The sequence below is a fragment of the Puntigrus tetrazona genome, chromosome 17 (genome assembly GCF_018831695.1).
Source record: "Puntigrus tetrazona isolate hp1 chromosome 17, ASM1883169v1, whole genome shotgun sequence".
Taxonomy (NCBI): Eukaryota; Metazoa; Chordata; class Actinopteri; order Cypriniformes; family Cyprinidae; genus Puntigrus; species Puntigrus tetrazona.
This window is the reverse complement of record NC_056715.1, coordinates 12,933,135-12,958,407: the sequence shown is the minus strand read 5'-3', so window position 1 is coordinate 12,958,407 and position 25,273 is coordinate 12,933,135. Positions and strand designations below refer to the sequence as shown.

At 36.6% G+C, this 25,273-nt stretch overlaps 1 protein-coding gene and 1 long non-coding RNA gene across 2 annotated transcripts; one reads left to right on the top strand and one right to left on the bottom strand.

Moving 5' to 3' along the window:
- Nucleotides 1–686: 686 nt before the first annotated feature.
- Nucleotides 687–5,919, bottom strand: LOC122361780. The gene is made up of 3 exons (XR_006253023.1): nt 5,815–5,919; nt 1,192–1,281; nt 687–894 (listed from the first exon to the last, which is right to left on the bottom strand). It is a non-coding gene; the product is annotated as an uncharacterized LOC122361780 (long non-coding RNA).
- kcnk2a (potassium channel, subfamily K, member 2a) lies at nt 5,840–24,645 on the top strand. Its single transcript, XM_043262738.1, has 7 exons — nt 5,840–6,338; nt 7,757–8,067; nt 11,461–11,578; nt 15,937–16,097; nt 18,400–18,586; nt 18,687–18,826; nt 22,078–24,645. Coding segments are annotated over exons 1-7 (1,242 nt in total). The 5' UTR covers nt 5,840–6,337; the 3' UTR covers nt 22,402–24,645.
- Nucleotides 24,646–25,273: the final 628 nt, after the last annotated feature.

Sequence of the window (25,273 nt, the reverse complement as noted above, 5' to 3'; positions counted from 1 at the left end):
AATAAGCAACTAATAGGTGTAAAAGTGTTACGCACACATGGATTATGTAAATAAAACTTTTATTGTGGATGTGATTAATTGTGATTAATCATTTGACAGCGCTATTTTTTTTTTTTTTTTTTTCTGATTATTGCTACAGAAGAGCTCTACACAAAGAGAGAAGAAGTCCACAGCAGATTCACTCGTTTGCATTCACTTCACAGAAAGAGAGAAAATAACCCCCCCCTTTTCCCTTGCTGCAGCCTCTGTTTTGAGTTCTCATTGATATTTTATTTCGGCCTCTCTTTATAATGCTCCCCTTCACCTCACTCTCAGTCAGCAAGATCTGGGCGAGAAAACCAATTGATGCTGAGCCAATACATTAATACGAGCTATAAATAGAACACACCTCACCCTAGCAATGGGTCAGTGAAATATTCAATTAATCTAAACACGTGCAACCTCTAGCTGCCACCTGGGATTCCAGCCAGCCGCCTGGTTAAAGCAACACGCACGTACACAGAAAAAAAAACTAATAAATAAAAGATTAAGTGTAATTGTCTGGGAGAAATTCAAGAAAGCTAATTGAGAGAAGCTGTGCAAGTGAAATTTAAAGGGGCAGAATAGATGTTTCTGAAGGGTTTCTCTGGGAGTAGCAGTCCTATCCTTGACTCTACTGGAATTACAGTCTAAACAGCATGTGCTGACTGCTCATCCAGTCCAGTCCCAGAGGAGACATTATGTCCATTCTCATCCTTACCTTCGACTCCAGTATCCCCCAGTGGAGCTGTAGATAAGCAGAAAGTGACATGCAACTGGAAGTTCCTGATAAGCCTCATCTCCTCAAGCTCAGGCAGAAATAGGTGACAGCCAATCAACATTCGTGTGAACTGAGATATTTCTTCCAATCTGTTCCTGCAAACAAACAAAAAGAAAAACCTTTTATAAGTTAAGACCCTCTTTTTCTTCAACCGTATTTTCCACTTTACATTCAAGGCTATCAGTGTTTTTTTTTTTCTGGAGTTTTGTATTGCTCAACAGCCCTGAATTTCCTAGAGGGCTGTAATGGGCTTTATAGCCATTTGTATTTGCTTTGGCAAAGTGAAGGAGGCTCTTAACCTCTGTGAAGCCTTCTAAATGGTTCTGTATATAAGCACACTTATATTCCGCAACTAGTGCTTAGCAATATAAGGCAACTGGTTAGATCATTACTGTCAGGTGAAAAACTCCGTTTTGGAGGCTGGAGGCTGCTTCAGTGTCATCTTGCTTGATGTTGTCAATCAAAGGATGCACTCATAAGATCTGTGGGGGAAAAATACAGTTTGCGTTATAGAGAGAACTCGGACTCTTGAACTTAGTGGCTTAACGTGACATTAAGGATTATCCTTCAACGTCATTACATTTTTTTAAATGATAAAATATAAAATCCATTTATACAAGGTGGAAATTATGATCATAAAAAGACCATTTCAAAATTCATTGGGTGAAAATTACTTTTCAAAAAGGATGTTTTTCAAAAGTTAATGTACTTCTTTACCATAAGAAATATATGGTACATATAAAAAAATCATGTTGCATGAGAAAAATGGGAAAATAATGTGCCCTATTTTCAATCAAATTGTACTTTTGTTTGTTTTATTATGTAAGCGTGTGCATGTAATGTATTAATAGGCTTATTCAGGATACATAAAATGACATTGGCCTTAGCAAGACAAACAAGTCAGCCATTTTTTATTCTCATGTTTTTACAAAAACATTATTTCCATCAAGATTGTTAATAAGCACAATATCATTTAGGATTGTGGTAGGAATTTTCATGACTTTCAAAAAAATATGACAGAACAGGGAGGGACATGGATAGAGACTTCCCCTGAGATGTTTATATGTTATTGCACATTATTAATAGACCAATTAAATACTACTACTGAGAGTGTGAAAAGTGCCTTAATAGAGCTTATCTTAGGGGCCTAAAGTGAAAAGCAGCCATACACTGATTATAAATGAATAAAGATAAACAAGTGTTTCAAAATTATTGAATTGCTTTTTCAAGGTAATGTGTTTTGACATGGAGATGTTTGCTCATGAGAACGTTCCCATTGACCACACTGTATGGTGACCCTTCATGCAATGTCAGTGTTTTTCTATGGCATAGCATAAGCTCATTCACGTGCATGGCAAACCAAATATTTTTTTAAACTGGGTCAAGGGGTTGCTTCTCAAAATGTTATGTAACATGGATTAGAACGTTATCTTGCTAAGATCAGAAAACTGGCCTCTATTTATATACTGTGAGCCCCTAAAAAAGAATAGGCACTGTTTAACTTTGCAGTGCCGGAGGATGTTCTCCCTGTCAGTCAGAGAGATGCGCACTGAGTCAGCAGTTTGACATTTGACCCGAGTGTGTTTTCAAGTAGTCAAGTGAAGTGAAGAGAGAAAGCCAATAAATGGACAGATGCTAGTAAAGAGCTTAAACCCAAATGTGCTGTGCGTAAACATTACATTTTTTTCCATTCTGCAAGGTGAAGCGGCAGGAAGCAAAGGCATAGACCTACTGATAGACCAGCAGCCCGTGCTGATCTAACAGGTTTAACTTACATAAAGGGTAAGTAAACAAATCTTCTTTTTTGATTCGACTGTTCCTTTAAGCCACTTTGAATTAAAGCTGAAAACTGAAACATGATTTAGACATGCTTCTTTTATAAATGAGGCCCACTGAATTCAATATAAGAACATTTAACCATTCGCATTGGATCTAGGTGAACTGACTGACTAAATTAATCAAATTCGATCTTACATTTTTTATTTTAATTCCCTCTTATAGACTTTCATCACTGTGACAATAAACACAGCCACCTGGTTGTTGAATGAAACTTTTTTGAAATTGAATGTCTGAATTTTTTGTTTTTGACTTTTATTTGCTCCTCTTTGGATTGTTTTAACATTAATTCTGCCAGAGGTATTCAACAAATCATGAAAATTCTGCAGAACAACCCTGGGTCTCTTACGTGGAAACTCTCTGATGTTATGAAGAAAAAAAAGAAAGAAAAGATATGTGAGAAATAATATTACAGGAACCTCATTTGCAGTGCATTAAAAGGAAGGATGTGCTATAAATAGAAAATGTGCCCCTGTGTCCCTGTACCTTCTGACCTGAAATATAGCTTAGTGGAAATGTTAAAGTTCTGGAGCAGGGCATGGTTAATTTGCCTTATGTTTTATTTATTCATATTCTTTTTTTCCTAAGACCTATACCACAAACAGTCCCTTTTCCCACTTTTCTGTATCACATTCATAATCATGCTATTGCTCTATATGTCAACATAGCTTTGACCTGCCAGCCATAAATGAGATATAACTAGATACATTACATGAAAATACATTACATGGTACCAAAACATTGTGTGCTAATCATCACTAACTGCTGTCCTCTGACTCGTCTACAGTTTCAATACAAAAACAGGGGTAGCATTTTTTCCAGTCAATGGCTGTAAAAATGGATTTATGTGGAAGACCATAGGTCAAATTCTTGTTAAAAAGTTATCTCTAATTAGAAGTACGGTATAGTAAACACATCACTTCTCTGCGGGAGTCGCAGCCCTTCCTTTAGTTTAATGAGAGCTTGTGTATGTGCTGCTCAATAAACTAAGCCGACAGGAGTCAAATGTCGCTGTTTATACCCTCCTTACACGCTGTTACTAAATTACGGGTTCTTGAAGATGGTGACAGGCACTATACCTAAGACTTATTGCATGAGAAAGCAGATTTAAACCCTAAATGTAATCTTTTACATTGCTATCGTATTTGGCAAGTAGATAAATGTGAACATATATGCGGAGAATAATGTACAGTCAAGATTCAGTTAAATTAAATTGCAAATATTACTATTTCCTACAATAACACACCGGCTGATGCGTCATCATCCAGCACACGCTAAACTTTTATGTAAATATCTTACAATTTGAAAAGTAAATGCATTTTTTTTTTTTAAAGAGGTGCATCTTTGCCGTTCTTTACCCTATATTAAATAACCGACATATTAATTCTGATTGTTACCAAAATGAATCCCATTAATGTGACACTTGCAGCTGAGCCAGCCAGATTCATTTTGTTCGATATGCAAGATACGCTCACAGAGCTGCAATTGCTCGAAATGAGATCCATGCCAACATTATGGCCAGTGTTTGGTATGGTGATTCCAAAATCTAACTTGCAGGGAATAAAAGCGGCCCATGAAGGAAGCCGATGAACTGCGAGCACGGAATGTAAGAGCACGTGTGCCTTTGATGCGCTTCTGCAATTCCCAGAGGACCCATAATTTTAGCCACCTCAGTGAGGGAAAGTATGATTGCCAAGGTGAAATGACAATGGGAAAAAGGAAAGGGAAGCTGGCATGGAAATGATGGTAACTTTTTTTAAGCTTTCAACACATTTGTGCATCTTGTGCAGTTAACACGGGCAGTAGCTAGGCTATGCAAAGTTAAATAAACTATTTATAGGCGACGCATCACATGCAAACTCTCTGTACGTTGTTATTGTCGTTTGGTATCGATAATCCCTCTCTGTTCATGTTTAATCAAATATATGGGGTAGGATGTTTCTTCCCTTAAGCAACATTGTGTCTTTTCATTTTCATCTCAATGGGAGATGTATTAGGAATGCAGGGCTTTAATACACTCACAGCTGGAACATTGCACGCACCAAAGTTCGTATGGAAATTTTGTTGTAGTGATGGATGGCGTGAATTAGAACGACACAGAAGAAGAATATGTATTAGTCAGTGCAAGTTGTATAAATATTTGAAATGCGCACGAAGCAGCCTTGAACCGTGTTTTAGAATTTCTACCGCTTTTACCGGTGGCGAGCTGTACTCTAAAAGCAAGAGAAAATATACCTTGCTGAAAACATATCTATAGATAGAATAAAGATAAACCCTAAAGAGAATCAAGAGGTCTGCGGTTATTATTTGGAGATCTTTTCACGTTTATTTCTACGCAAATTAAGTGATTTTAAAGCCTAGTTGTGAATTAATGAAAATGATTAGTCTTTTGTGCTCTATTCGTGATACACTTAGATTAACATAATGTTTTGGACATGACCACTTTTTCTTCATGTATTTTCCATTGAAATGAAGATAAGGCCAAACAGTGTGACCAATGCAGTCTGATTTCAGGACAAATAACTCATTTTAATAAGAAATACAGCAGGGACACTCATGGTAGTAGGCCTAACCATGCTACCAACTCGTAACCATGATTTTTGGTTATTTGTATTACCAAATAGTACCCCTATTATAGATTTTTGACCTTTCATGCAGTGTCTGGACTCCAAGCGATTGAAAATATCCTTCAAGGTTTTAAATAAAGCGCACCGTGTATAAAGTCACCGAAACGAGTCATTTTTAAAACGGGTCAAAATGAAACGTTAACTTGTGGGTCTTTTCTCGCTGGTCTGAATGAAAATGCAAATTCATTTTTTACCACAAGGCGCCGCTTAAATGAAACGCTGCCTTAAATGAAATCAACCAATCACCGGAGAGGTTTAGAGTCCTTTGACAAATGAGGTAAAAATAAACACATTTAAAGAACATGAACTTTTTTTTTTGACCTTGCGTGTATGTGGACCTGTTGTTTGGAGCTCCTAAAACCCAGCATTTCATAACCCATAATAGGGACACTTAAACCAGGTAAGTTTTCTAATGTAGTCAACACTCAAAACACTTTCATTCAGGCCAATTTCTGGAATTGGCTAATAACGCACGCACTTGGCTATTTAACAGCAAGTTTGGTTTTGTCATTTCCGCCTCAAATCCGCGACAAGCTGAGGGACTTTTCAAACCTCAAAAGCGCCGGAGCCGTTCGCGGAAGAATTGGAGCCGGCACAGAGCATTTTTCTCGCGATTCCTTCTCCCCACGACTGTGACCGACACGAGACGTGACCTGCGGCACAGAAGAAGGGACGCGCGCGAAATCGCGAAACCTGCCCACGGCTCGCGAACACAGCGCGCGGAGAGCGCGAGCGCTTACGAGCGTGGAGACGGGCAGCGAGCGCGCTCATGATGAGAACAGCCAGTCCAATTATCCGTGTTCCTCCCGTGGACACTCCCTTCTCACTTCAGTGCTTACTCAACCACGAAATCCAGCGCTGGATTCCAAGATACCGCTCGCGTGGAGATTTAAAACTGGACAGAGGCATGACCGTCCAGAAGAGAAGACGGAGGGACGCGAGTGCGTTTGGTGCCATGATTAACGTCCGGTTTTTGCTCGTGTGCTCCTGAGAAGAACGAAAAGGCGAGAAGTCAAGCGGTCTGGCGCTCGAGACAGCTGATGAGGAGCAGCGGGAAGAAGAGACCTGACAAAGTAGTAAGTGCGCGATGTTTGTTTGCATAATTGAATTGTTTATCATGTGTTGCATAGTAAATTTGGCATGGTACTTAACCCTTTCGTGACTTAGTTAGTTGCATTTGTGCACGAAATGTAACCATAATAAAACTTGATAATTATAGATAGCCTGTTTGCTCAAGTTGAAGTTACAAATTCAATGTAGGTTGCATTACAAAAGGTGTAGTTTAAAAATAAACGATAAATAGGCTATTAATCAAATAAATGAAAGCAAAAAAAAGTGTTGCAATGCACTTGTTGCGATGCTGATGGCTGTCAGATTGCGTTCAGCGGGGTCTGAACCTGTAACCTTTCAGTGACCAGCTTAGATTATGTATCAGGGCTCCACACCACCCACACCACTTTGACATGTTTCCAGATTTGTAGGAGGAATATTGCTGGAATCACATCTATCGGTTTTGCAGTACAGCATAGCCTCTTCTGCTCACACCGGGACCCGTCAAAAATAATAAATATACACTTTAATGCAATATAAAGGCTTTTCTTACAGATTCAATGTTAAACACTTGCGTTGTTTTAAGATATACACTTGGCAGTTCTGTTGGGAACAAAATACATTTAAAAACAAAGGAAATGATTTGAACGGATCTGCCTGGGTTAAAGTTTTTTTTTGTTTTTTTTTATATCCTCTGGAAAAGAATGAAAAAGTGGACATGCTCTGCTGGAGCCCCCTGGGGCTTCAACAACTAACAGATCATTAATAAGCATTGAGGTCTGAATTATGCACAGAGGGAAAAAATCTGTAGCTCTGTAAATTAGTGCTAAAACTTGTGTTGCCTTGCATAACATACTTCCACACGCCGCATACTGGATACTAGCGAGGAGAACATTACGTCCGCTGTCACTGGTTCGCTAGAGAGGCTTTTCACACTTTGCTGAAACACTGCAGAAGTCAGCGGAGAGAGAAACTGATCCGAAGCCTCACGGATGAAAGGCCAGATTCACTTAAATAAAAACCAAGACTAAAGTGAATAATCAAAAATGCTGAATGTTTCAGAATAATAACAAGCTAAACGTAAGTCCGTGATCTAAATCGTGTTCGTCACTGTTTTAAAACCCTGCAGCCGTCTGTGCTTTTCATAGCTGCTATTATTTATTAATGGCTCCATGTAAAAAACATGAATGCGTTTTCATTCATGTACAAATGTTATAAATATCTCTAAACAAAGGAGAGCTGTTTGAATTGAAATACAGATAGCTATAGGCTTACTAAAGATTCATCAGCAGTCATTTTTTTTAAATTATAGCTGTCTTTTATAACTCTCTCTTTCTCTCTCTCTCTCTCTCTCTCTCTCTCTCTCTCTCTCTCTCTCTCTCTCTCTCTCTCTCTCTCTCTCCATCTCTCTCTCTCTCTCTCTCTCTCTCTCTGTTCACCCCAGTGGCTGCACCTGATCTTTTAGATCCTAAATCAGCCACACACAACACCAAACCACGGCTGTCGTTCTCCTCCAAGCCCATTGTATACAACTCGGGGGATGATTGTGATACCATAACCACCGTAATGAAATGGAAAACAGTAGTGGCAATCTTCCTGCTGGTTGTTCTGTACCTGATCATCGGAGCCACGGTGTTCAAAGCCCTGGAACAGCCCCAGGAGAGCTCGCAGAAGTACCTCATCGTGCAAGAGAAGATTAACTTCCTTTCCAGGCATACCTGTGTTAACGTCTCCGAACTGGAGGACCTGGTCAAGGTACAAACTCCGCTTATTTACCCGTGTGCTTGAAATTTGAATTCAAAGCATCTGTTTGTATAGGTAAAACTAGCCCTCCGGGTATCGATCGGAAGCATATAGCGGTTTTGTCTGCAGGATGTTGGGTGAATAGACTAATCTTTGCCAAAATCAATAATGACATCTCGGAAGTTGGCAGAAACAATCCGTAATCTCATTAATTGGAGCCAGAAAACACTAATTGGACATAAATTGTTCAGTGCATGTTGTTCTGTTTCTAAACAATGATGCAGTCTTAAAAATACTAAGACGGTTATGCCGAAATCATAAACATTTCAGACCAGTTTGATCTGTTTTAATACAGTATTCATAGGTTTATAGCTTTATGCACTTAATCTGCTCTTCAAATTGGGGTTACTGGCAGTCTTGTCTGTTATAATTTAGTGAGTTCACTTGACTCTAGTTCACCTGTGTGGATATTAAATATGCTCTTGACATTACATCGCTAATTAGTCTTCGCTCCGATTGAATATAAAATGACATTTTGTAAGTGCAGAGTTTATTGTCTGCTGCAAACTGTACTAAATTATTGTAGCACCAATTTAAAGGTCTTGGATGAATGTGTGAGCTTGTTTTAAAAAAAACGCCAGAATGTTAATCCAATGTCTTGAATCTGCATACAGTTATTAACGCTTGGGATGAAAGTGCTGCTTTATTCATAATGGGTTTTTTTTTGTGTGTACTGTAAATAAATCATTTTAATAACAAGTTCAAATTTAATTTGCAAACAGCTAGTTTTATGTTATATTTATATTTACATATAGGACCCTGGACCGTAAGTCGCTGGGGTATATTTGTGGCAATAGACACAAATACAATGTATAGGTCAAAATGATGGATTTTTGCGTTCACCTGCTTCCTATCTCTTGATTATTGGTGTTACAACGTTCACACACCTCTGAACGAATGTTCATTCCTGCCAAGCTGCTTTGCTGCCAGCAGCCCAAGTCCAGTGGTGATTGTGCCGACACCTGGAAGGTGTTCACAAACTGAAAAACCTCCCCATGGAGCGAATGGCCTCTCTTTGCCTCTCACTTTTGGCTGAGCTCTCGTGCAGCCAGCTGGGAGCAGGAAGCGTTAGGGAGCAGATGGGATACTCTCAGGGCTCTCACAGCATATCTGTTGTACAGTGTGTAAGCTAGGAGAACCTGCACATCCATGTGCAGATGTTTTTGAACATTGTTCAGATTTCTCATTCAATACTTGAAAGTGAAAGTGTGTCCAGTTTTCTAGGCTAGTGAAAATATGACATTAAATATGGATTGGTTGAGCATGGCCAACAACTGATATACTCACTACAGAATTAAAAGAGATGTAGATGCTTATAGAGCTTCAATGTGATGCGGTGACCTAATGTATGAAATATTTCCATTTTTGGCCTCGTTTTTTAGTGCTTTAATTAACCATAGTTAAAAGTAATATAAATATGCTTATTTCACACTATGTACTGTATAGTCCAAAACTATTAACATATTTACTGATTTATCGGTAGAGGCTCGCTGATATAAAACATTTTACTCTTTTTGGAATGCTACTTCTTAATATTAAGCCTAAAATGTCAGTATTGATATGGGGTGTGTGATATTTGGGTTATATTGTCTTTAAAGTGTACCTGAAGTATGCCTGCAATAGCTCCACTTTAGTACAATCAAATCTACTTCAGTGTAGTGTTGGTTGGGCTGCAGCAGTATATCTGCTATGTTTTATAGTAGTGGTACATTGACTGTTTGTAATGGATTGCACATTTTAATTTTAATTATTGAATTATAACTTTATAACTTCCCGTTTTATAACTTTTGTTTTGCAGTGCAACTGGCTGTTTGGATAATGGTTTATTTTTAATGTTTGCCGTGCCATTTTTGTTATCTGGACAATTATTTCATAACTGCAACTTTATTTTTCAGTCTAACATTACTTTAACATCTCCTTATTACAACATTATTTTCAATCTTTTTTTGTTTGTTTTTTTGGATATTACAGTTGCAACTTTATTGTTTTTTAATTTGCAATTTAATTTTGCTTTAAATTCAATTTATCTTAAATCAGTGTTTTTATTTTATTTTAATTTCTTTTATTGTTATTTAAATCTTGTAATTATTTTATTTCCTCTTTTGTAAAGCACTTTGAATTACCATTGTGTATGAAATGTGCTATATAAATAAACTTGCCTTGCCTTGCCAATGTAATGTTTAAATTCTTTTCAATGTTCCATAATTTGGTTACATTCCATATCTGCAACTTTACTTTTAATCTTAGCAGCGCATTTTTTAAATTATTATATCTAATTGCTGCAATTTATTATTGCATGTCATGCAATTTACCATTATTTTAACATTTAATTTTATCGTAACTTTTCTTTTTACATTTAGCAGTATCGTTTATTATCGTTTATTGTTATTTTGCTCTATCATTCTGTTTTTTGATATTTCTAACATCGTATCTCAAAATAGTTATTTCCATAATACATTCTTGCCACATGTACATGTACTGTACAACCCCAAGTCATATGTGTAATAGATACAGAAATAGTGAGTGAGCTGTAAGTTAAGGACCTTGGACAGCTCCGCTTTTTGTCCTTCACTTAGTTTATTTTCTAAAATATACATACTTATGAAATTGGCACAGCACAACTCCAGCAAAGCTTTGATCTTCCACATACTTTTTGAGTCATTTGAGTTTTTAATGGTGAAATGAGTTCAAATTGAGTTAAAAAAAAAAAAAAACTCTTTAATGACTTTGAAATCAAGTCACTTTAGGTCTTCTGGAAACGCAATGATCAGAGAAAGAGGAATATTGATTTCAATTACGCTATGATCTATTTGTAAAAAAAAGAAAAGAAAAAAAAGGCGCAGTCTGGAGCTGCAAGAGGCATAATATTATCCCTGCTGCACAAACACAGGGGCACACATTTGATAAGGCAGCCATTTACTATAACGGATTTGAGACTGAATGAAATTACAGATTAAATTCCGTCTTAACTCCCAGCCGACTCTGTAACGTGTGACGTAAAATCCAGAGATGCTGCGGAAGACTGATAAAGAACAGATCCGTGTCTTTGTTTGAGGCTCTGAATGCAGGCAGTTGGAGCCAGTCATCCTGTTCATTCAGAGACATACAGTCTGTTGTAGATTTAAACATGTTACACACAGTCGCAGCTGGGCTAGAAATGGCATTGTTGAATATGATTCAGCCCGGGTGAATGGAAAATATAGCTGTCGATTTCTAAATAAACATGTTTTATATTAATTTAATAGTTCACCCGCTGAGCACTTGTCATGTTTTGTGTTTCACAAAGAAAATATGCTGTATAACAGGGCGATCTAGTGCTTAAATGTCTTCTTTTCCTGTCCACAGCAAGTGGTGTTTGCTATCCGGGCTGGGGTCAATCCCTCGGGTCACCCCTCCAATGAGAGCAGCATGTGGGACCTCAGCAGCTCCTTCTTCTTTGCAGGGACTGTCATCACCACTATAGGTGAGTAACAGCTGGACAAATTCTCTGAATGATTATTTCATTGATTAGTGACATTTTGAACTTCATTATCATTTCATTAAGGTGACAAAATCAACTTGAGAAAAGCTGCTTGGCGAAATAATTTTAACTCGGGGAACCTTGAAAATTAATAGATCAAAAGTAGGGCTGCGTAATGAAAAAAAGTAATAGTTGCTGCAGTAATTAATTGTAAAATGTGTAAAAGCTTTTTTTGGAAAGAAGCCTCTTATCATCACAAAGGCATTTATTTAGTGATAAATACAATAAAAACAGTAATGCTGTGAAATTATCTTAAAATGTAAATAAACATTCAATTTTTTTATTTTAATATATTTTAAAATGTAATTTGTTACTGTGATGGCAAAGCTGAATCACTTTAATATCCTGATGCACAAAGACATCTGATGATTATCAATGTTTTTTTTGTTTTTCTTTTATAACATTCTAGATGTTTTTATATCAATTTAATTTCAATTCATAATTTCTTTCAAAAAAAGATTTTTGACCCATATGACTTCTTCAGCAGAAAATGGGTAAATATCATTTTTTAAAATGTGTTGTTTACATTATATTTTGTCAACTCTAATAATTGCAGTTGAAATAACAAGGGTAATAATCAACAGGAAAATAATGATGGGACTTATTTATGTTCACATGGAGTTATTTATCTACACACGCGGTATATTATAGATTCATTTCTCAGTAAATAATCAGCAGCAGCATTTTTCATTTGGACTTCATCACTAGGTATGTGTAGGAAATTGTTTTAACATTATTTAATAAGCTTGATTAACGGACCTTAACTAATCTGTTGGATTGGACCGTTCTTGAGTACGAGTGTACAACACCTTTGAAACCTGCTGGAACGGAGCCAGCTATTGGATTAAAGAGCAAGCCCCCCTTCATCAATCCCCCAGTGTCCCTCTTAGGTTGTGAAGCATAAAGTACAATTAATGAACCCGAGCGGGTCTGATAGCTTGACCTTTTATACGCCGATGAAAGAGGCCAAGGTCTCGGAGCTAGCCCCATTGCATAAGATCTCCAAGTTCTGCATAAATATTCAAACATCTTGGCTCGCTAAGATTTTTTGTTTAAAGAAATGAATATTTCTATTCAGCGAGGAAGCAAATATTTGATCACAAGTGACAGTAAAGTCTTACATTGTTGCAGAAGATTTCTATTTCGATTTAAATGCAGTTCTTTTGAACTTTCTATCCATCAAAAAATCTTGAACCACAAATGTCCCAGTTTTTTACAAGACATTAAGACGCACAACGGTTTTCAGCACTGACCATAAGAAACATTTCTTGCACATCAGAATAATTTCATTTGACAGTGAGCTATTTCAGTTTCTTTGTGTTGTTTGTGTGATTTTATTATACACGAATGAACATCATCCGACATCCTTCATGTTTGTGCCACCCAGGGAAGTCAGTCACAGACTTGGCCTGTTGTAAATGCTAATTTGTTCAGGAAGAGACGATCAAATGATCCTTCTTTTTGTAGAATAAATGTCATTTATTATAATTTGAATGAAGACCTGTCAGTTCCCCCTGTCCACTCCTATCAGCACAAGCCCACACACGCTTTGGAGTGTCCTCATGCGGTCATCTGTGGGTGAGGGCATCAGCACATGAGTGGTGAGCATTTGCTAGTGTCGCGGCCCTCACAAGACACACTTATGTGCTCATTAAGCTCATTCAGACACTGTTGTTACATCAGGTCTGCGTCAGTCACCCTGTAAGTAGAGCTACTTTACTAATGAGGGTGCCTTGACATTTTTTGCTCCTTGTGTCAAACTGACTTGTTTTGTGCTCAAAGTCAGCACATGACGTTCCTTTCTCACCAAATTGGATGAGATATCAGGCGGTTTATTGCTGAGAGCAGATACTATCCTGCTTTCTTAACTCATAATTTGAGTCATTTAGGTGTTATGATTCGTGAGTATGCTCATGGTGGTTTTTTTTTTTTTTTTTATAGTTGCTGGTTTTATGATTAAATCAAATTATGAGTATATTTGAGTTTGCAAGACATAAATACACATATACCCTACCATGCAGAAATGTGGGGCTTTCAAAAATATTTGTTATTTAAAAATACAATGATTCTGTAGGACAAATATGACAGAAAAAATGTAATATGTTGTTTTAAATTGCAATAACATTCCCTTATTTAAATTCTGTACAAAACATAAAGAACGTTAATGACCCCAGATTTTAAACTGTTGTGTATGTGATCAACAAATGTAGGACTTTTGACACCAGACCAACTGGTGTGTATTCAGCATAAATGTGAGTGGATTGAGGATGCTGACTCATGGTATGTTGATCACACATAGTCACACTGTTTGTTTGTGGTTAGCGAGCACAACTTTCTTAATAAATTAGACGCATTGGTTAAACAGGGAGATTAAAAGCATAGTCCATTTTTCTTTTAAGGTTTTTTTTTTAAATAATCGATTTCTCTTGCTGTGCAAGACTCAGTAAAATATTGGATATGACACAATCGCTGCTGATTTATTTTTGGAAAACTTTAATCAGGCAGAGCAGCTGTTTTTAAATCAATTGGAGGGATACAACAAATTATTTGCAGACCACCACTTTGGGTTCTTATCAAGGGTCTCTGACGTATTATCAATTATTACAAGTTGTTTGTTTCTGTTTAAGGTCAGGAAATTAGATTTTAACTGAACAATGATGAGTTTGCTCACAGTGTTATTTGTATCAGGAGAAAATAGAAATACTGAAGCCATTAACACACGTTATAAATTTTTACCGTGTTGAGAAATGCACATCCTTATAGTTAATCTGCCGGAACAAGCATGATATTTTTATCCAGCCATGAACATGTGGGTAATTTTTCCAGTAGACTATGTGTAAAGACATTACAGCTATTCGTCTCCATTGTGCCATGTGTAATTAAGGTTGTCTCACAGAGCCAGTTTTTATGGTTCTTTCAAGGTTTTTTGATTTAATTAGATTTCAAAGAGGACAGATTGCACGAGGAGTGATTGAGCCCAGTTAATGAGCTTCAAGGAAAATGGAGACATAATTGGATGGAGGCTCTTGCAGAAATGCCCCCCACTGCTCACCTTCACTCAGGGTGGTTCTGTCCAGTGGCTTAGCTCTTGTAATTGCTTACATTTCTGCCGTGGTACAACCACTACTCACGGGTGTTCTCATTGTCTCTGACTACCCCATTATAAAACTTTCTGGCAAAACCATCAAGTTACCTTTATTTCTGTAGCGCTTTATACAAGTGCAATCAGTTATGGAAAGTCAACTATGACCAGACCAGACCATATACTGCTACAAAACTGCTCTACCAGACAATAGGGTCATTATTTTACTCGAGTCAGTTCAGTTTAGGTTCAATAACAGTGTGGAGTTTATCAGATTGAAACAAGTGTAATATGTATTTCCAAAAGAGGTCCAATCGTAGTACAATCAAAAATAACCAGCATCAGCAGTAGTCTGAGTTATAGTCTGAGTCTTAAAGGAATATTTTAATAATATGCAATTTTTTACTCACTTTCTCTTGTTGATTAAAAGTAGCCCATTTACTGTTGCAATGGAAGTAAATGAAAGAAGTTTTGGAGGATTGAAAAGCGTAAATGTGAAGGTTATCATTTTATAAAAACACTTGTGTATTTGTAGAGGTAAATACTTTCTAATTTTTGCCATTGTGTTTTAGAGCTTTCAGAATTTGGTTTCGTGGCAACAGAGTTATAACATCGCCACAAGTTCTGTTGTTTGAGCTTCACTTGCACTGAACCAAGAAAATCTCTTTAGTTTAACCCAAAGTTTGAATCCTCAGCATTATTATAAAACTTCCTAAAATAATGTTGAGTTTGAATCAAGGAAAAATTACTTTTTTAATAATGCACTTTTTCCTCCTGCTTTCATGAGGACTGAATACATTTCAAAATGAAAGCATTTGTGCAGCTGAAATGCTTCCTGATTCATAGCATTTAAATTTCTGTAACGATTTCTCTCTTGCGCTTTAGCTAAATGTAGTTGTTGAACAGTCTTCACGGAGAAGCTCTGATAATACAGCCCTAATGTTTCTGACAGATAAGTAAGGCGTCCCAACACAAATTCCCATAGAGCTGTCTGCACGCTAAATTAAATAAAGATTTTTTTAATGCACTAGGGGAGTATGATTTAAACTTTTTTTGCTGTTTGGCATAAAATGTGCTGAATTCTGTTTGACTCAACAAAATATCTTACAAGCTTTTGAAACAATGTTTCAGAAAGCACGGTATTAACAGTTTGTTTGGCAGATTATACCCACACATCATTAAAGGCTTCCTGACAGAATGACTTTTGTTTCTGTTTCAGGCTTTGGAAACGTTTCTCCACACACAGAAGGAGGCAGGATCTTTTGCATTATCTACGCCCTCCTTGGGATCCCACTCTTTGGGTTCCTGTTGGCTGGAGTGGGCGATCAGCTGGGGACCATATTTGGTAAAGGAATTGCCAAAGTGGAAAAGATGTTTGTGGTGAGTGTTTCATCAAACTTAGCTAAAATCATTGCTTACAGGGTATTCATCATCAACGCATCTTCTACAATTTTAATCCTCATATCAGTAATGTATTGACCTGCGCAGTGTAAATAGCTATTGAAGTTTAAAACAATGGATTTGACCAGTTCTGGGAAATATTTATAAAAGCGCACTGTGAATTTACCTCAGTGGCAATCTAAAAGCAATATTAATATATTATTAATTGAGAAAAACAGACCGAGCACCTCAAATCCCTTTAATCAGAAATGTACTTTGTTGCCTTCACTCAATAAATCTCCCGCGGCTCTAAAATAATGATTGTTTTGCAAAAAGGCTTGCTGACTACTGTTAACCTTGTTCTGTGGTGCTGTCACATTTGATGATTCAATGTAATCACTTAAGTGCCTCTGGTGGCCATCTTGTTTACACTCGTTGCACATACGCTCTTTAATTCTCTGCTGAGTCGTGGTGTTTTAGCGCAGGAACAATTTGGAGCGTTGATGTGTGCAATGAAGAGCGCAATACAGTATTTGTCAATGCAGTCAATGCAGCATAGTGAATTATTTATTGCTGGTGCACTCATTCTTGTGTATAACACGTAGTAAACAGTTTCTTGAAGGCTGAAAAGAAAAATGCATCTGTTTTCAGGACAAGTGTTTATTTCTCAAGCTTTACTGAACTGATTGCAGATTTCTGTCCTGCGTTGACACGTCTCCACGTTTCACGCTCTTTAGTTATATCACGAGTGATCGTTTATGCTAATGGTTGGTCGCAGCATTTGTTTTGACTAAACAGTGTTGTGCAGCAAGAGTTTTAACGATCTGTGTTTTGGTCCTTCTGTTTTCGCACATTTTAAATATTCATATCAGCCATTTCTCAGAAATGCACTTAAGAAAAGTCTTACACTTTGACTTGAAAAATTTTTTTAGTTGTAAGTAGGAGTTACCTAAGAGTAGGAGACATTTATAAAAGAGCTAAAAGCAACTCTGAGTAAATTCTAAGGACTGCAAAAGGACTGCAATGATTCCAACACAAAATGTCCTCTGAATCAGCCAATAAGGAGTCACTGAAACCTAATATTTCAAAATAAGAAAGCTCTGCATTGCACAAAATGATCCTATATTTGAACTCCCAAATTTTGCTCAAACTTTGATGTTCTGAAATAATTTTCTCAACATTTCATTTTCTCTTTGTCAACATACTGTATGTGTCCTTATTTATAATGAACTGCCATATCACCAGTAGTGGCCAAAAAGTAGTTTGGCCTAGGAAAAAAATCTTTACCCTTTTTTTCAGTAATGATGGTAATAATACAAAATTTATACAGGTTTTTCAAGCACATTGCATCATTTTATTAATTATTATCATGATTATTATTATGAATATATATCTATTTAATACAAAAAAACATCTCTCTGAGCATCACTTCTTTTGATTGTTGGTTATTGATTGTGGACACACCAACTCTAATACTTAATATCTGTGTTAAAAAGTGTTTGGTCTCCTCCTCTGTGCTGCCATCTTGTTACCCCTAACTAGGTTAGGAGACCTCCAGTCTTACATAATTTAAGAGCTGAGACCTACTCTTAACACTTAGGATCCTTTATAAATCAGGCTTATTCTTAAGTCGAAGTATAAGAGTAAAATGACGAAAAGAATTTTGATACACTTAAGACTAAAATTTTACTCTGAGCTGCTTTATACATACGGCCCCTGGTCTCATAAATATGTGTACATCTGTGCAAGACTATTTTTAAGTGCCTTACTGCATGTTTTGCCTCAGCTTCAAAGATTTTCTAGTATATTTGGTGAGTTTCAGGCAATTAGGCAATAATTGTAGATTACTGAACTTGTAAATATTGTACAAAATAAATGCTAATTTATATTATTGGTCATTTATTTATATGAACAAACCATTAACTATGACTTTTGTCTCAAACTCCTAATTTGCTGCTTATTAATAGATTATAAAATATTTGTTAACTTTAGGTATTGGGTAGGATTAGGGATGCAGAATATGTGTTTTTATAAATACTAATAAACACATAATAATAGGTATAACAGGCATTCTAATAGGCAACAGGTTAATAATGAGAATCGGTCCCTATACTAAAGTGTTACTAATAAAATCTTACCAACCCCATACTCTTGGACAGTGATGCCTTTCTGTTTTTCATGTGTGAAAACGTAAATTAGAATGTTTTCAAATACGTCTGTCAACCGTGATTTCTAATGAGCTTAATTGTATTTCCACCCAGCATTCTCACCTGCCTTCTCCTCTTTGTTTTCCCCCCTTTAGAAATGGAACGTGAGCCAAACTAAAATCCGTGTGACATCCACTGTCCTGTTCATCCTGTTTGGGTGCCTGCTGTTTGTGGCCCTCCCAGCCCTCATCTTCCAACACATCGAAGGCTGGAGCGCTCTGGAGTCCATCTACTTTGTTGTCATCACTTTAACCACTATTGGATTTGGGGACTTTGTGGCAGGTGAATGAAGTCGCTACTTTGCTGAATGCAGTGACTACATTTGTTCTTGAAAGCAAATAAATGGCTAGAGAAAAAAAAACACTTCATTTATCTCATTCAGGAGGCTCTGAGATTGAGTATCTGGACTATTATAAGCCCATCGTGTGGTTCTGGATCTTGGTGGGTCTTGCCTACTTCGCTGCAGTTCTCAGTATGATTGGAGACTGGCTGCGAGTCATCTCCAAGAAGACCAAAGAGGAGGTATGTGTTTGCTGATATGCTTTAAGAGAACTGCACTTCTCTTGAGGAAAAATCAGAACTTCAGAAATGGCTCACTTTCAATTCCCGAGTGTGAATTGAATTGGCTGTGAACCACAGGATACCGAATTACAATATGAATTGGAAAAGAAATTTACTGGATTGAGACATTCAACACAATCACACAACAGGGGAGTTTTATTTGTCCGGCATAACAAAATGGTTGCGTTGGGAAGTACATAAAAAAAATAATAGGCTTATTAAATATTAAAACCCATGATATATTTGCCCAGACCGTTTTATCTTTGGAAATCACCCCAAAAATCTATTTACCTCAGGTATTTGGATATAATAAAATCTTAAAAAAACAGGAATTAATATAATTCATGCAGTCTAATTTTATACTTGTATACTTTTAAGGATAATACAATAACTTAATAATACAATAACACAATACTTTATATATGTCAAGGATGCATTAAAAATCTATTAAAAGTGACAGAATAATTTTATAAATGTAATATTTTATAAATACTATAGCTAAAAATAGTATAGAATCCTAAAAATAGGTATCAGCTTTCCACAAAATATTAATATCTGTTTTCAACTTTAATATCTAATAATTGCAATCAGCCAATCTGTAAATGAAAATAAATTTTTGCTAACACAAAAATGTTGATAGTGTCATTTATTGTCATTTATTTTGTAATTCTTAAATGATACTTATAGCAGTTATCCTATTAACTACAATTTTGCGTTTTGTCTGCAAACTAAATTCAAATTCAGAAATGAAATGTGCAAATTTGGGGCGTTATCAATTCAAACATAAATGCTAACACACACTTTTTCTATACATATAAATGTTTGCCAAGAAGTTGCCCAAATATAATATGTGATATTCATTTCATATGTATTGAGCTGTATTACTAAACCGTCTAAAACCGTATAGACTTTTCTTGGTAATTTTGGATTTCTATCAAATTGATGTCACAACCCCATTGTATATGATTTATGAGGCCTGTATAAAATGTTCCAGGTCATGTCAGAGAGTTCATTATTGTGGCTTTGTTTGCTATGTAGTTCACAGTGTAAAGTTCCAGGGTGCCAGGAGCCAATCACTGCTCAGCGCCGTGTTTAGCTTTCATTCACTCCAGTGTATGAAGCGAATGATGCTTCGGCCTGGAGAATTATGTGCTTGGATTAGCTGGAACAGAAGCTTTGCTCTGTCTGAAACACATAATGAGACATCTTCGCCGGACCTCTTGTGCTTTTCTGACGAGATTATAAAAGTGCAATTTTCTGACATTCTATTCCGGTATCACAAAAGATATAATTAGCGTTATGTTTAGGAGTTGTGAATTGTCCCTTAAAAGAACATGCAAGATAAGTCTTTCACAAAAATGAGACTGTAGGCCGCAGTATTATGCAGCTCCGCATGAAGCAACCGAATACTGTAAATCTGTAAATCACAGCGAAGTCCATTATCACGTCTCACCAGAGAAGGAAGTGGAGGGTAGGATTTATGTGAATGAAAGGTTTGAATGACCCAGTTGTGTTACCTGATTCATAATGCATCACCTTTCAGGGTCTCTTAAATGCAGCAAAGGTGCTGTGTAGTACATACTCCTATTTTTGTCCTACATCAGAAAAGAAACTTTCCAAATTAGAACTTTTTCAAGAGTCCTTTAGAGAGCCAACTTACCATCTAATGCCCTCATTACAGAGGAAATCAAAGGTGTCTTGTTTACATTTGTCAGATTTTCTCATTAGTTTGCATTCACTCAGGGTAGTTCATTTACCCAACTACTGTTTTGAGAGGCACTGTTTCATAGTCCATCCAAGTCTTAGTCAACCTCATTTCTTCCTGGGTATAGTGATAGTTATACCTGTATGTTTTAAGAGGCATCCTGGTAGTGATGCAAAATGTTAAGCACACAGCTGAGAACATTAAAGAGATCATTTCTGTACGTTTGTGGTATGTAGGTATGAACATTATTGATCCTAAAATTGTGATGCATTTTCAGATCTGACAATTACACTGAAGCCTGCTGTGAAAAGTGTTTATTACATATATTCACTACTATTTAAATGTAAATAAAAGAATGAACCATTTTTCTTGGGTTTTAATAGACTTTAATGTTACAAACGTCTAGTTCTAGGATTAAAAAAGCTGTATTTATGCAATCTCTAGGTTCAGCAAAAATTAAAAAATAAATAAAAAATGCAGCTTATGCATGTTAGTTTATGAACATATTCAGCTGGTTTCATTTCCCATAGTTCAGCACTTCCAAAATGTGTTTGTGTTTGTTCATTTTTAATAAAAAAAATTTTTCTTAAGTCTACAGCGACCTGCTAATGCAAATACTTCAGTGACTGAAAAACTGTGCTGCTGTTTCCACACTTATAAAGAACAATCATGTTCAAGTATTATAATAATAAAAGGGTCTCAAATACTAAAAGAGCACACTAGAATGGTTCCTTAAGGATTATATGACAGGTTTCCACCTACACTGTCTTGACTATCTATCTATAAAACTATATAAATGGTGTACTATACAATATATACATTTATTTATATTAAATAAATAAAAGGAATTAAAGGAACACTCCACTTTTTTTGGAAAGTGTTTAGCCTCATTCTCCAACTTCCCCAGAGTTATTAATAAGTTGAGTTTCACTGTTTTCAGCATTCAGCGGGTCTGGTGATAGCACTTTTAGCATAGATTGAATTGAATCCAATTAGATTAGTAGCATTTTGTTCAAAAATGATCAAAGAGTTTTAATATTTTTTTCTATTGAAACTTGACTCCTCTGTAGTTATATCATGCACTAAGATCAGTAGAAAATGATATGATTAGGAACTATACCCTAATACTCTAATAATCAAGAAAATTTGATGCCGTAACATGGCTGCAGCAGCAGAAGAGTCTAGTTTTAAACGCGATGCTACTGGTCTAATTGGATTCAATGATCTCTGTTAAGCTATGCTAAAAGTGCTACCGCCAGACCCGGAACTCGGTTGAATGGATTCAAAAATGGTAAAACTCAACTTTTTAACTCTGGGCCTGAATTTCTTTCTAAAACACTCCCAGTAGCATTGCGGCAGAATCAGCCCACATGCTTCTCGTTCCCTCGAGCTGAAACATTTTCACAGAAAACAGGTTTGCAGGTTCTGATTTGCACCTCTTAAATGCTTCTGAACACATGTGACACTCGACTGCGTTTGGTCCCACTGAACATTGCTTCTGTTCCAGGTGGGAGAGTTTCGCGCTCACGCTGCAGAATGGACGGCTAACGTGTCGGCGGAGTTCAAAGAGACTCGGCGCCGCCTGAGCGTGGAAATTTACGACAAGTTTCAGCGGGCAGCGTACATCAAGCGCAAGCTGTCATCAGAGCTAGGCCAAAATCCAGGTCAGGACATGATGCCGTGCAAGAGGACCCTGTCTGTAAACTTCACGGATGAACTTGAGAAAGAAGGTCTCCCAACCTTGACCAAAAACGGCAGCCTGTACCTGAACGGCCTGACTCCGGACTGCCCAGATCACGGCGAGATCTCCATCATTGAACATCTCAAATAAAGCTCAAGCTTCTTCTGCACAAGATGCATTTGTGTCTACAGCTATGTTTCTTCACAAAGCTCTATCAGAAGCGTTCGTATCTTTCTTGGATGTAGACTGGAATCAGTGAGCGGGTGACTTTACGCCTTGTGCCAGTCAATTGAATCTGTCTATACATTTTGTAGGATAACAAAGTCTGTATTCTTAAGCGAAACACGACAGCAGCTTTTATTATCCAGTGAATCATATCTGTGCCTTAAAATCACCAGGAATAGACTTCCCAGAAGCTGCTACACTGAATGATACTAAGAAATGTATTGTTTTTTTTAGAGAATGAACTCTTTGTCCAAACACTGAACAAACCTAATTGGTTTTTGGATGTGTGTCCCAAACCCAGCATGTGTGAGTGTCTGTGCAAAGGGTATGAGGCAAGAAAGGCTGAGGCTTTATGATATTGACTCAGCTGTGATTGGTGGTTCACCAATTTACTTTAAATCTTGCATTAGCACATGGATTTTTTTTTTAAATCCGCATACGCGTTCTGTTTTTAAAGCAGTATATAAAGAATAAAGAAAGTTGTGTGTTCATGCAATGTTATATTTTTCAGCATAAATTTTGTAACATTTTATGGCAGTTATATTTGCCTTTTTAAGTGATAGCTCAACCAAAAATGACTTTCTGGCATCATTAACTCACCACTATGTTGTTCTAAACCAGGGTTATTTTTAGTTAACTAAAACTAAAAATTAAACCATTGGAATATTTAACAAAAAAACTACTGAAAATGAAATATTAAATAAGAATATTAAATACATATTTTACATATTTGACAAGACAGCATGTCGCTTTTAGTTTAATTGCATTTACTGAAATAACTAAAAAAAAAAGAAAAAGTAGATAAATAGAGAACACATTCAATATTAACTGAGTTTTCACTCAATAAACTCCTAATTTGCTGCTTATTGATAGTTGTTTGTAGCGGTTATGTTTAGGTTAAGGGACCTAGAATACGATCATGTAGAGTAAGGTTTTAATATGTGCTTTATAAGTACTAATAAACAGACAGTATGCTAGTAATATGCATGCTAATAAGCAACTAGTTAATAGTGAAGAGTGTTCGGTAATCTAAAATGTTACCAAAACTGCTAAAATTGACAAAAAAATACAACAGGTAATAAATATTTGTGAAACTATAATAATATATCATTTATGACTTCCATAACATGACTTTTTTCAGTATAACACAACAAATCATTCTTTGGATTTGGATAGTGAATCGGTTTATTCAAAAGACGTATGGAATTATGGTGAATAAATGATGACAGAATTTGACTTTTAGGTGAACTTTTCCTTTAAATTCACATACTTTTAAGCCAAATGAAATGCCACTTGTTGACTGTGGAGGCTGGTGGACCGAGGAATGGCCAAAGATAAGTGTTTTATCACCGCCTGAGAAAAGTTCTTGAGACTGTTCAGTTACAATTTATTTTGTCATTATGTTTTTAATAATAGCATACAATATGCCATTAAGTGACGCTTTGAGGACAGGAGTAATGTACAGGAGGAATGACCACGAATGTTCAGTCAGATGCATATAGGCTTTGTGTCAATGCTAAGTGGATAATGTACCATAATAATCGAGCCCAGACAATTAGCCTGCATATGACAACCCACAGTATACTAAGGGAGAGGGGGGGGGTCATCAAGGGTTTAAAACCTTTAAAACTTTTTTTTTTATTGCAAAAGCTTTATTTTTGACACTGGCATGAACTGAAACGATGTCTGTAGCATCTCCATGTAGTGTATTATTAGCAGTGGTACATGATTGGAAAGATTTTCAACACCAGCTTAACATCCTTTCTCAATATAGAGATGTGGTTTATTCATACAAGATATATGCATTTCATTAAGATCATATTTTCTGGTTTGCGAATGCTGAGATGCTGGAAAATCGATTTTCTTGCCTGGATTTTCCCACATTTGTCGGCTGATTGTCAGAAGAGCAGTGCCAGACTAACTGTAATAACAGTATGTTCATCTTGCCTTTGCTCTGTCTTCGCCTCTCAAGCTAACATTTCTTGAAATCTGCTAGAAGTCTTGCTTGTTAAGCTTGGATTGTTCTTGTTATGCTATGACATTTGTATTTTTTTTTTCCGGCAGCGTTTTTATGAGCGTTCCCTGAGCATTATTTGTGGTGTTTCTACACAGTTTTACATCTTGGTGCTTTGCCTTTTAAAAAAGCAGAATAAACAAACAATATTCTTATTCCTCTGAGGATTAAGAGTGTTTTTTTCCTAATCGGTGTTGGCATTTTTAGAAAAGTCTTTTGTTTCTGAACTGAAGACCTCTAGATCAGGTCTTTGTGGGAAAACGGGCTGTATTGTGGGAAAGAGCGATGCTACCGTAAACAAGTGGCACACACTCACGGATCCCGCTCTCATCGCTGATACAGTTGGAAGCTGACGGTAAATCTTGCCGTCATCACGAGCCAATCAGGACTCTGCACTTCAAGCATGAGCAGATGTTATGTAAGCATGTCTGAGCGTCCAAAGAAAACAAGAGCTGCAGTGTGAAAGAACATTTCCACTCATTAAATCCTGCTGCTATGCCACTAGTTTGATCAGAGGACATCCTGAACAAAAACAACACCAGACTTTATATCTGTAAACACAACCTGTGTGAACTTCAACAACTCCACTGACTCATCTATCTATCTATCTATCTATCTATCTATCTATCTATCTATCTATCTATCTATCTATCTATCTATCTATCTATCTATCTATCTATCTATCTATCTATCTATCTATATCTGTGTCTCTTCATCTTTCTATCTATCTGTGTGTCTCTTCATATATCTATCTATCTATCTATCTATATCTGTGTCTCTTCA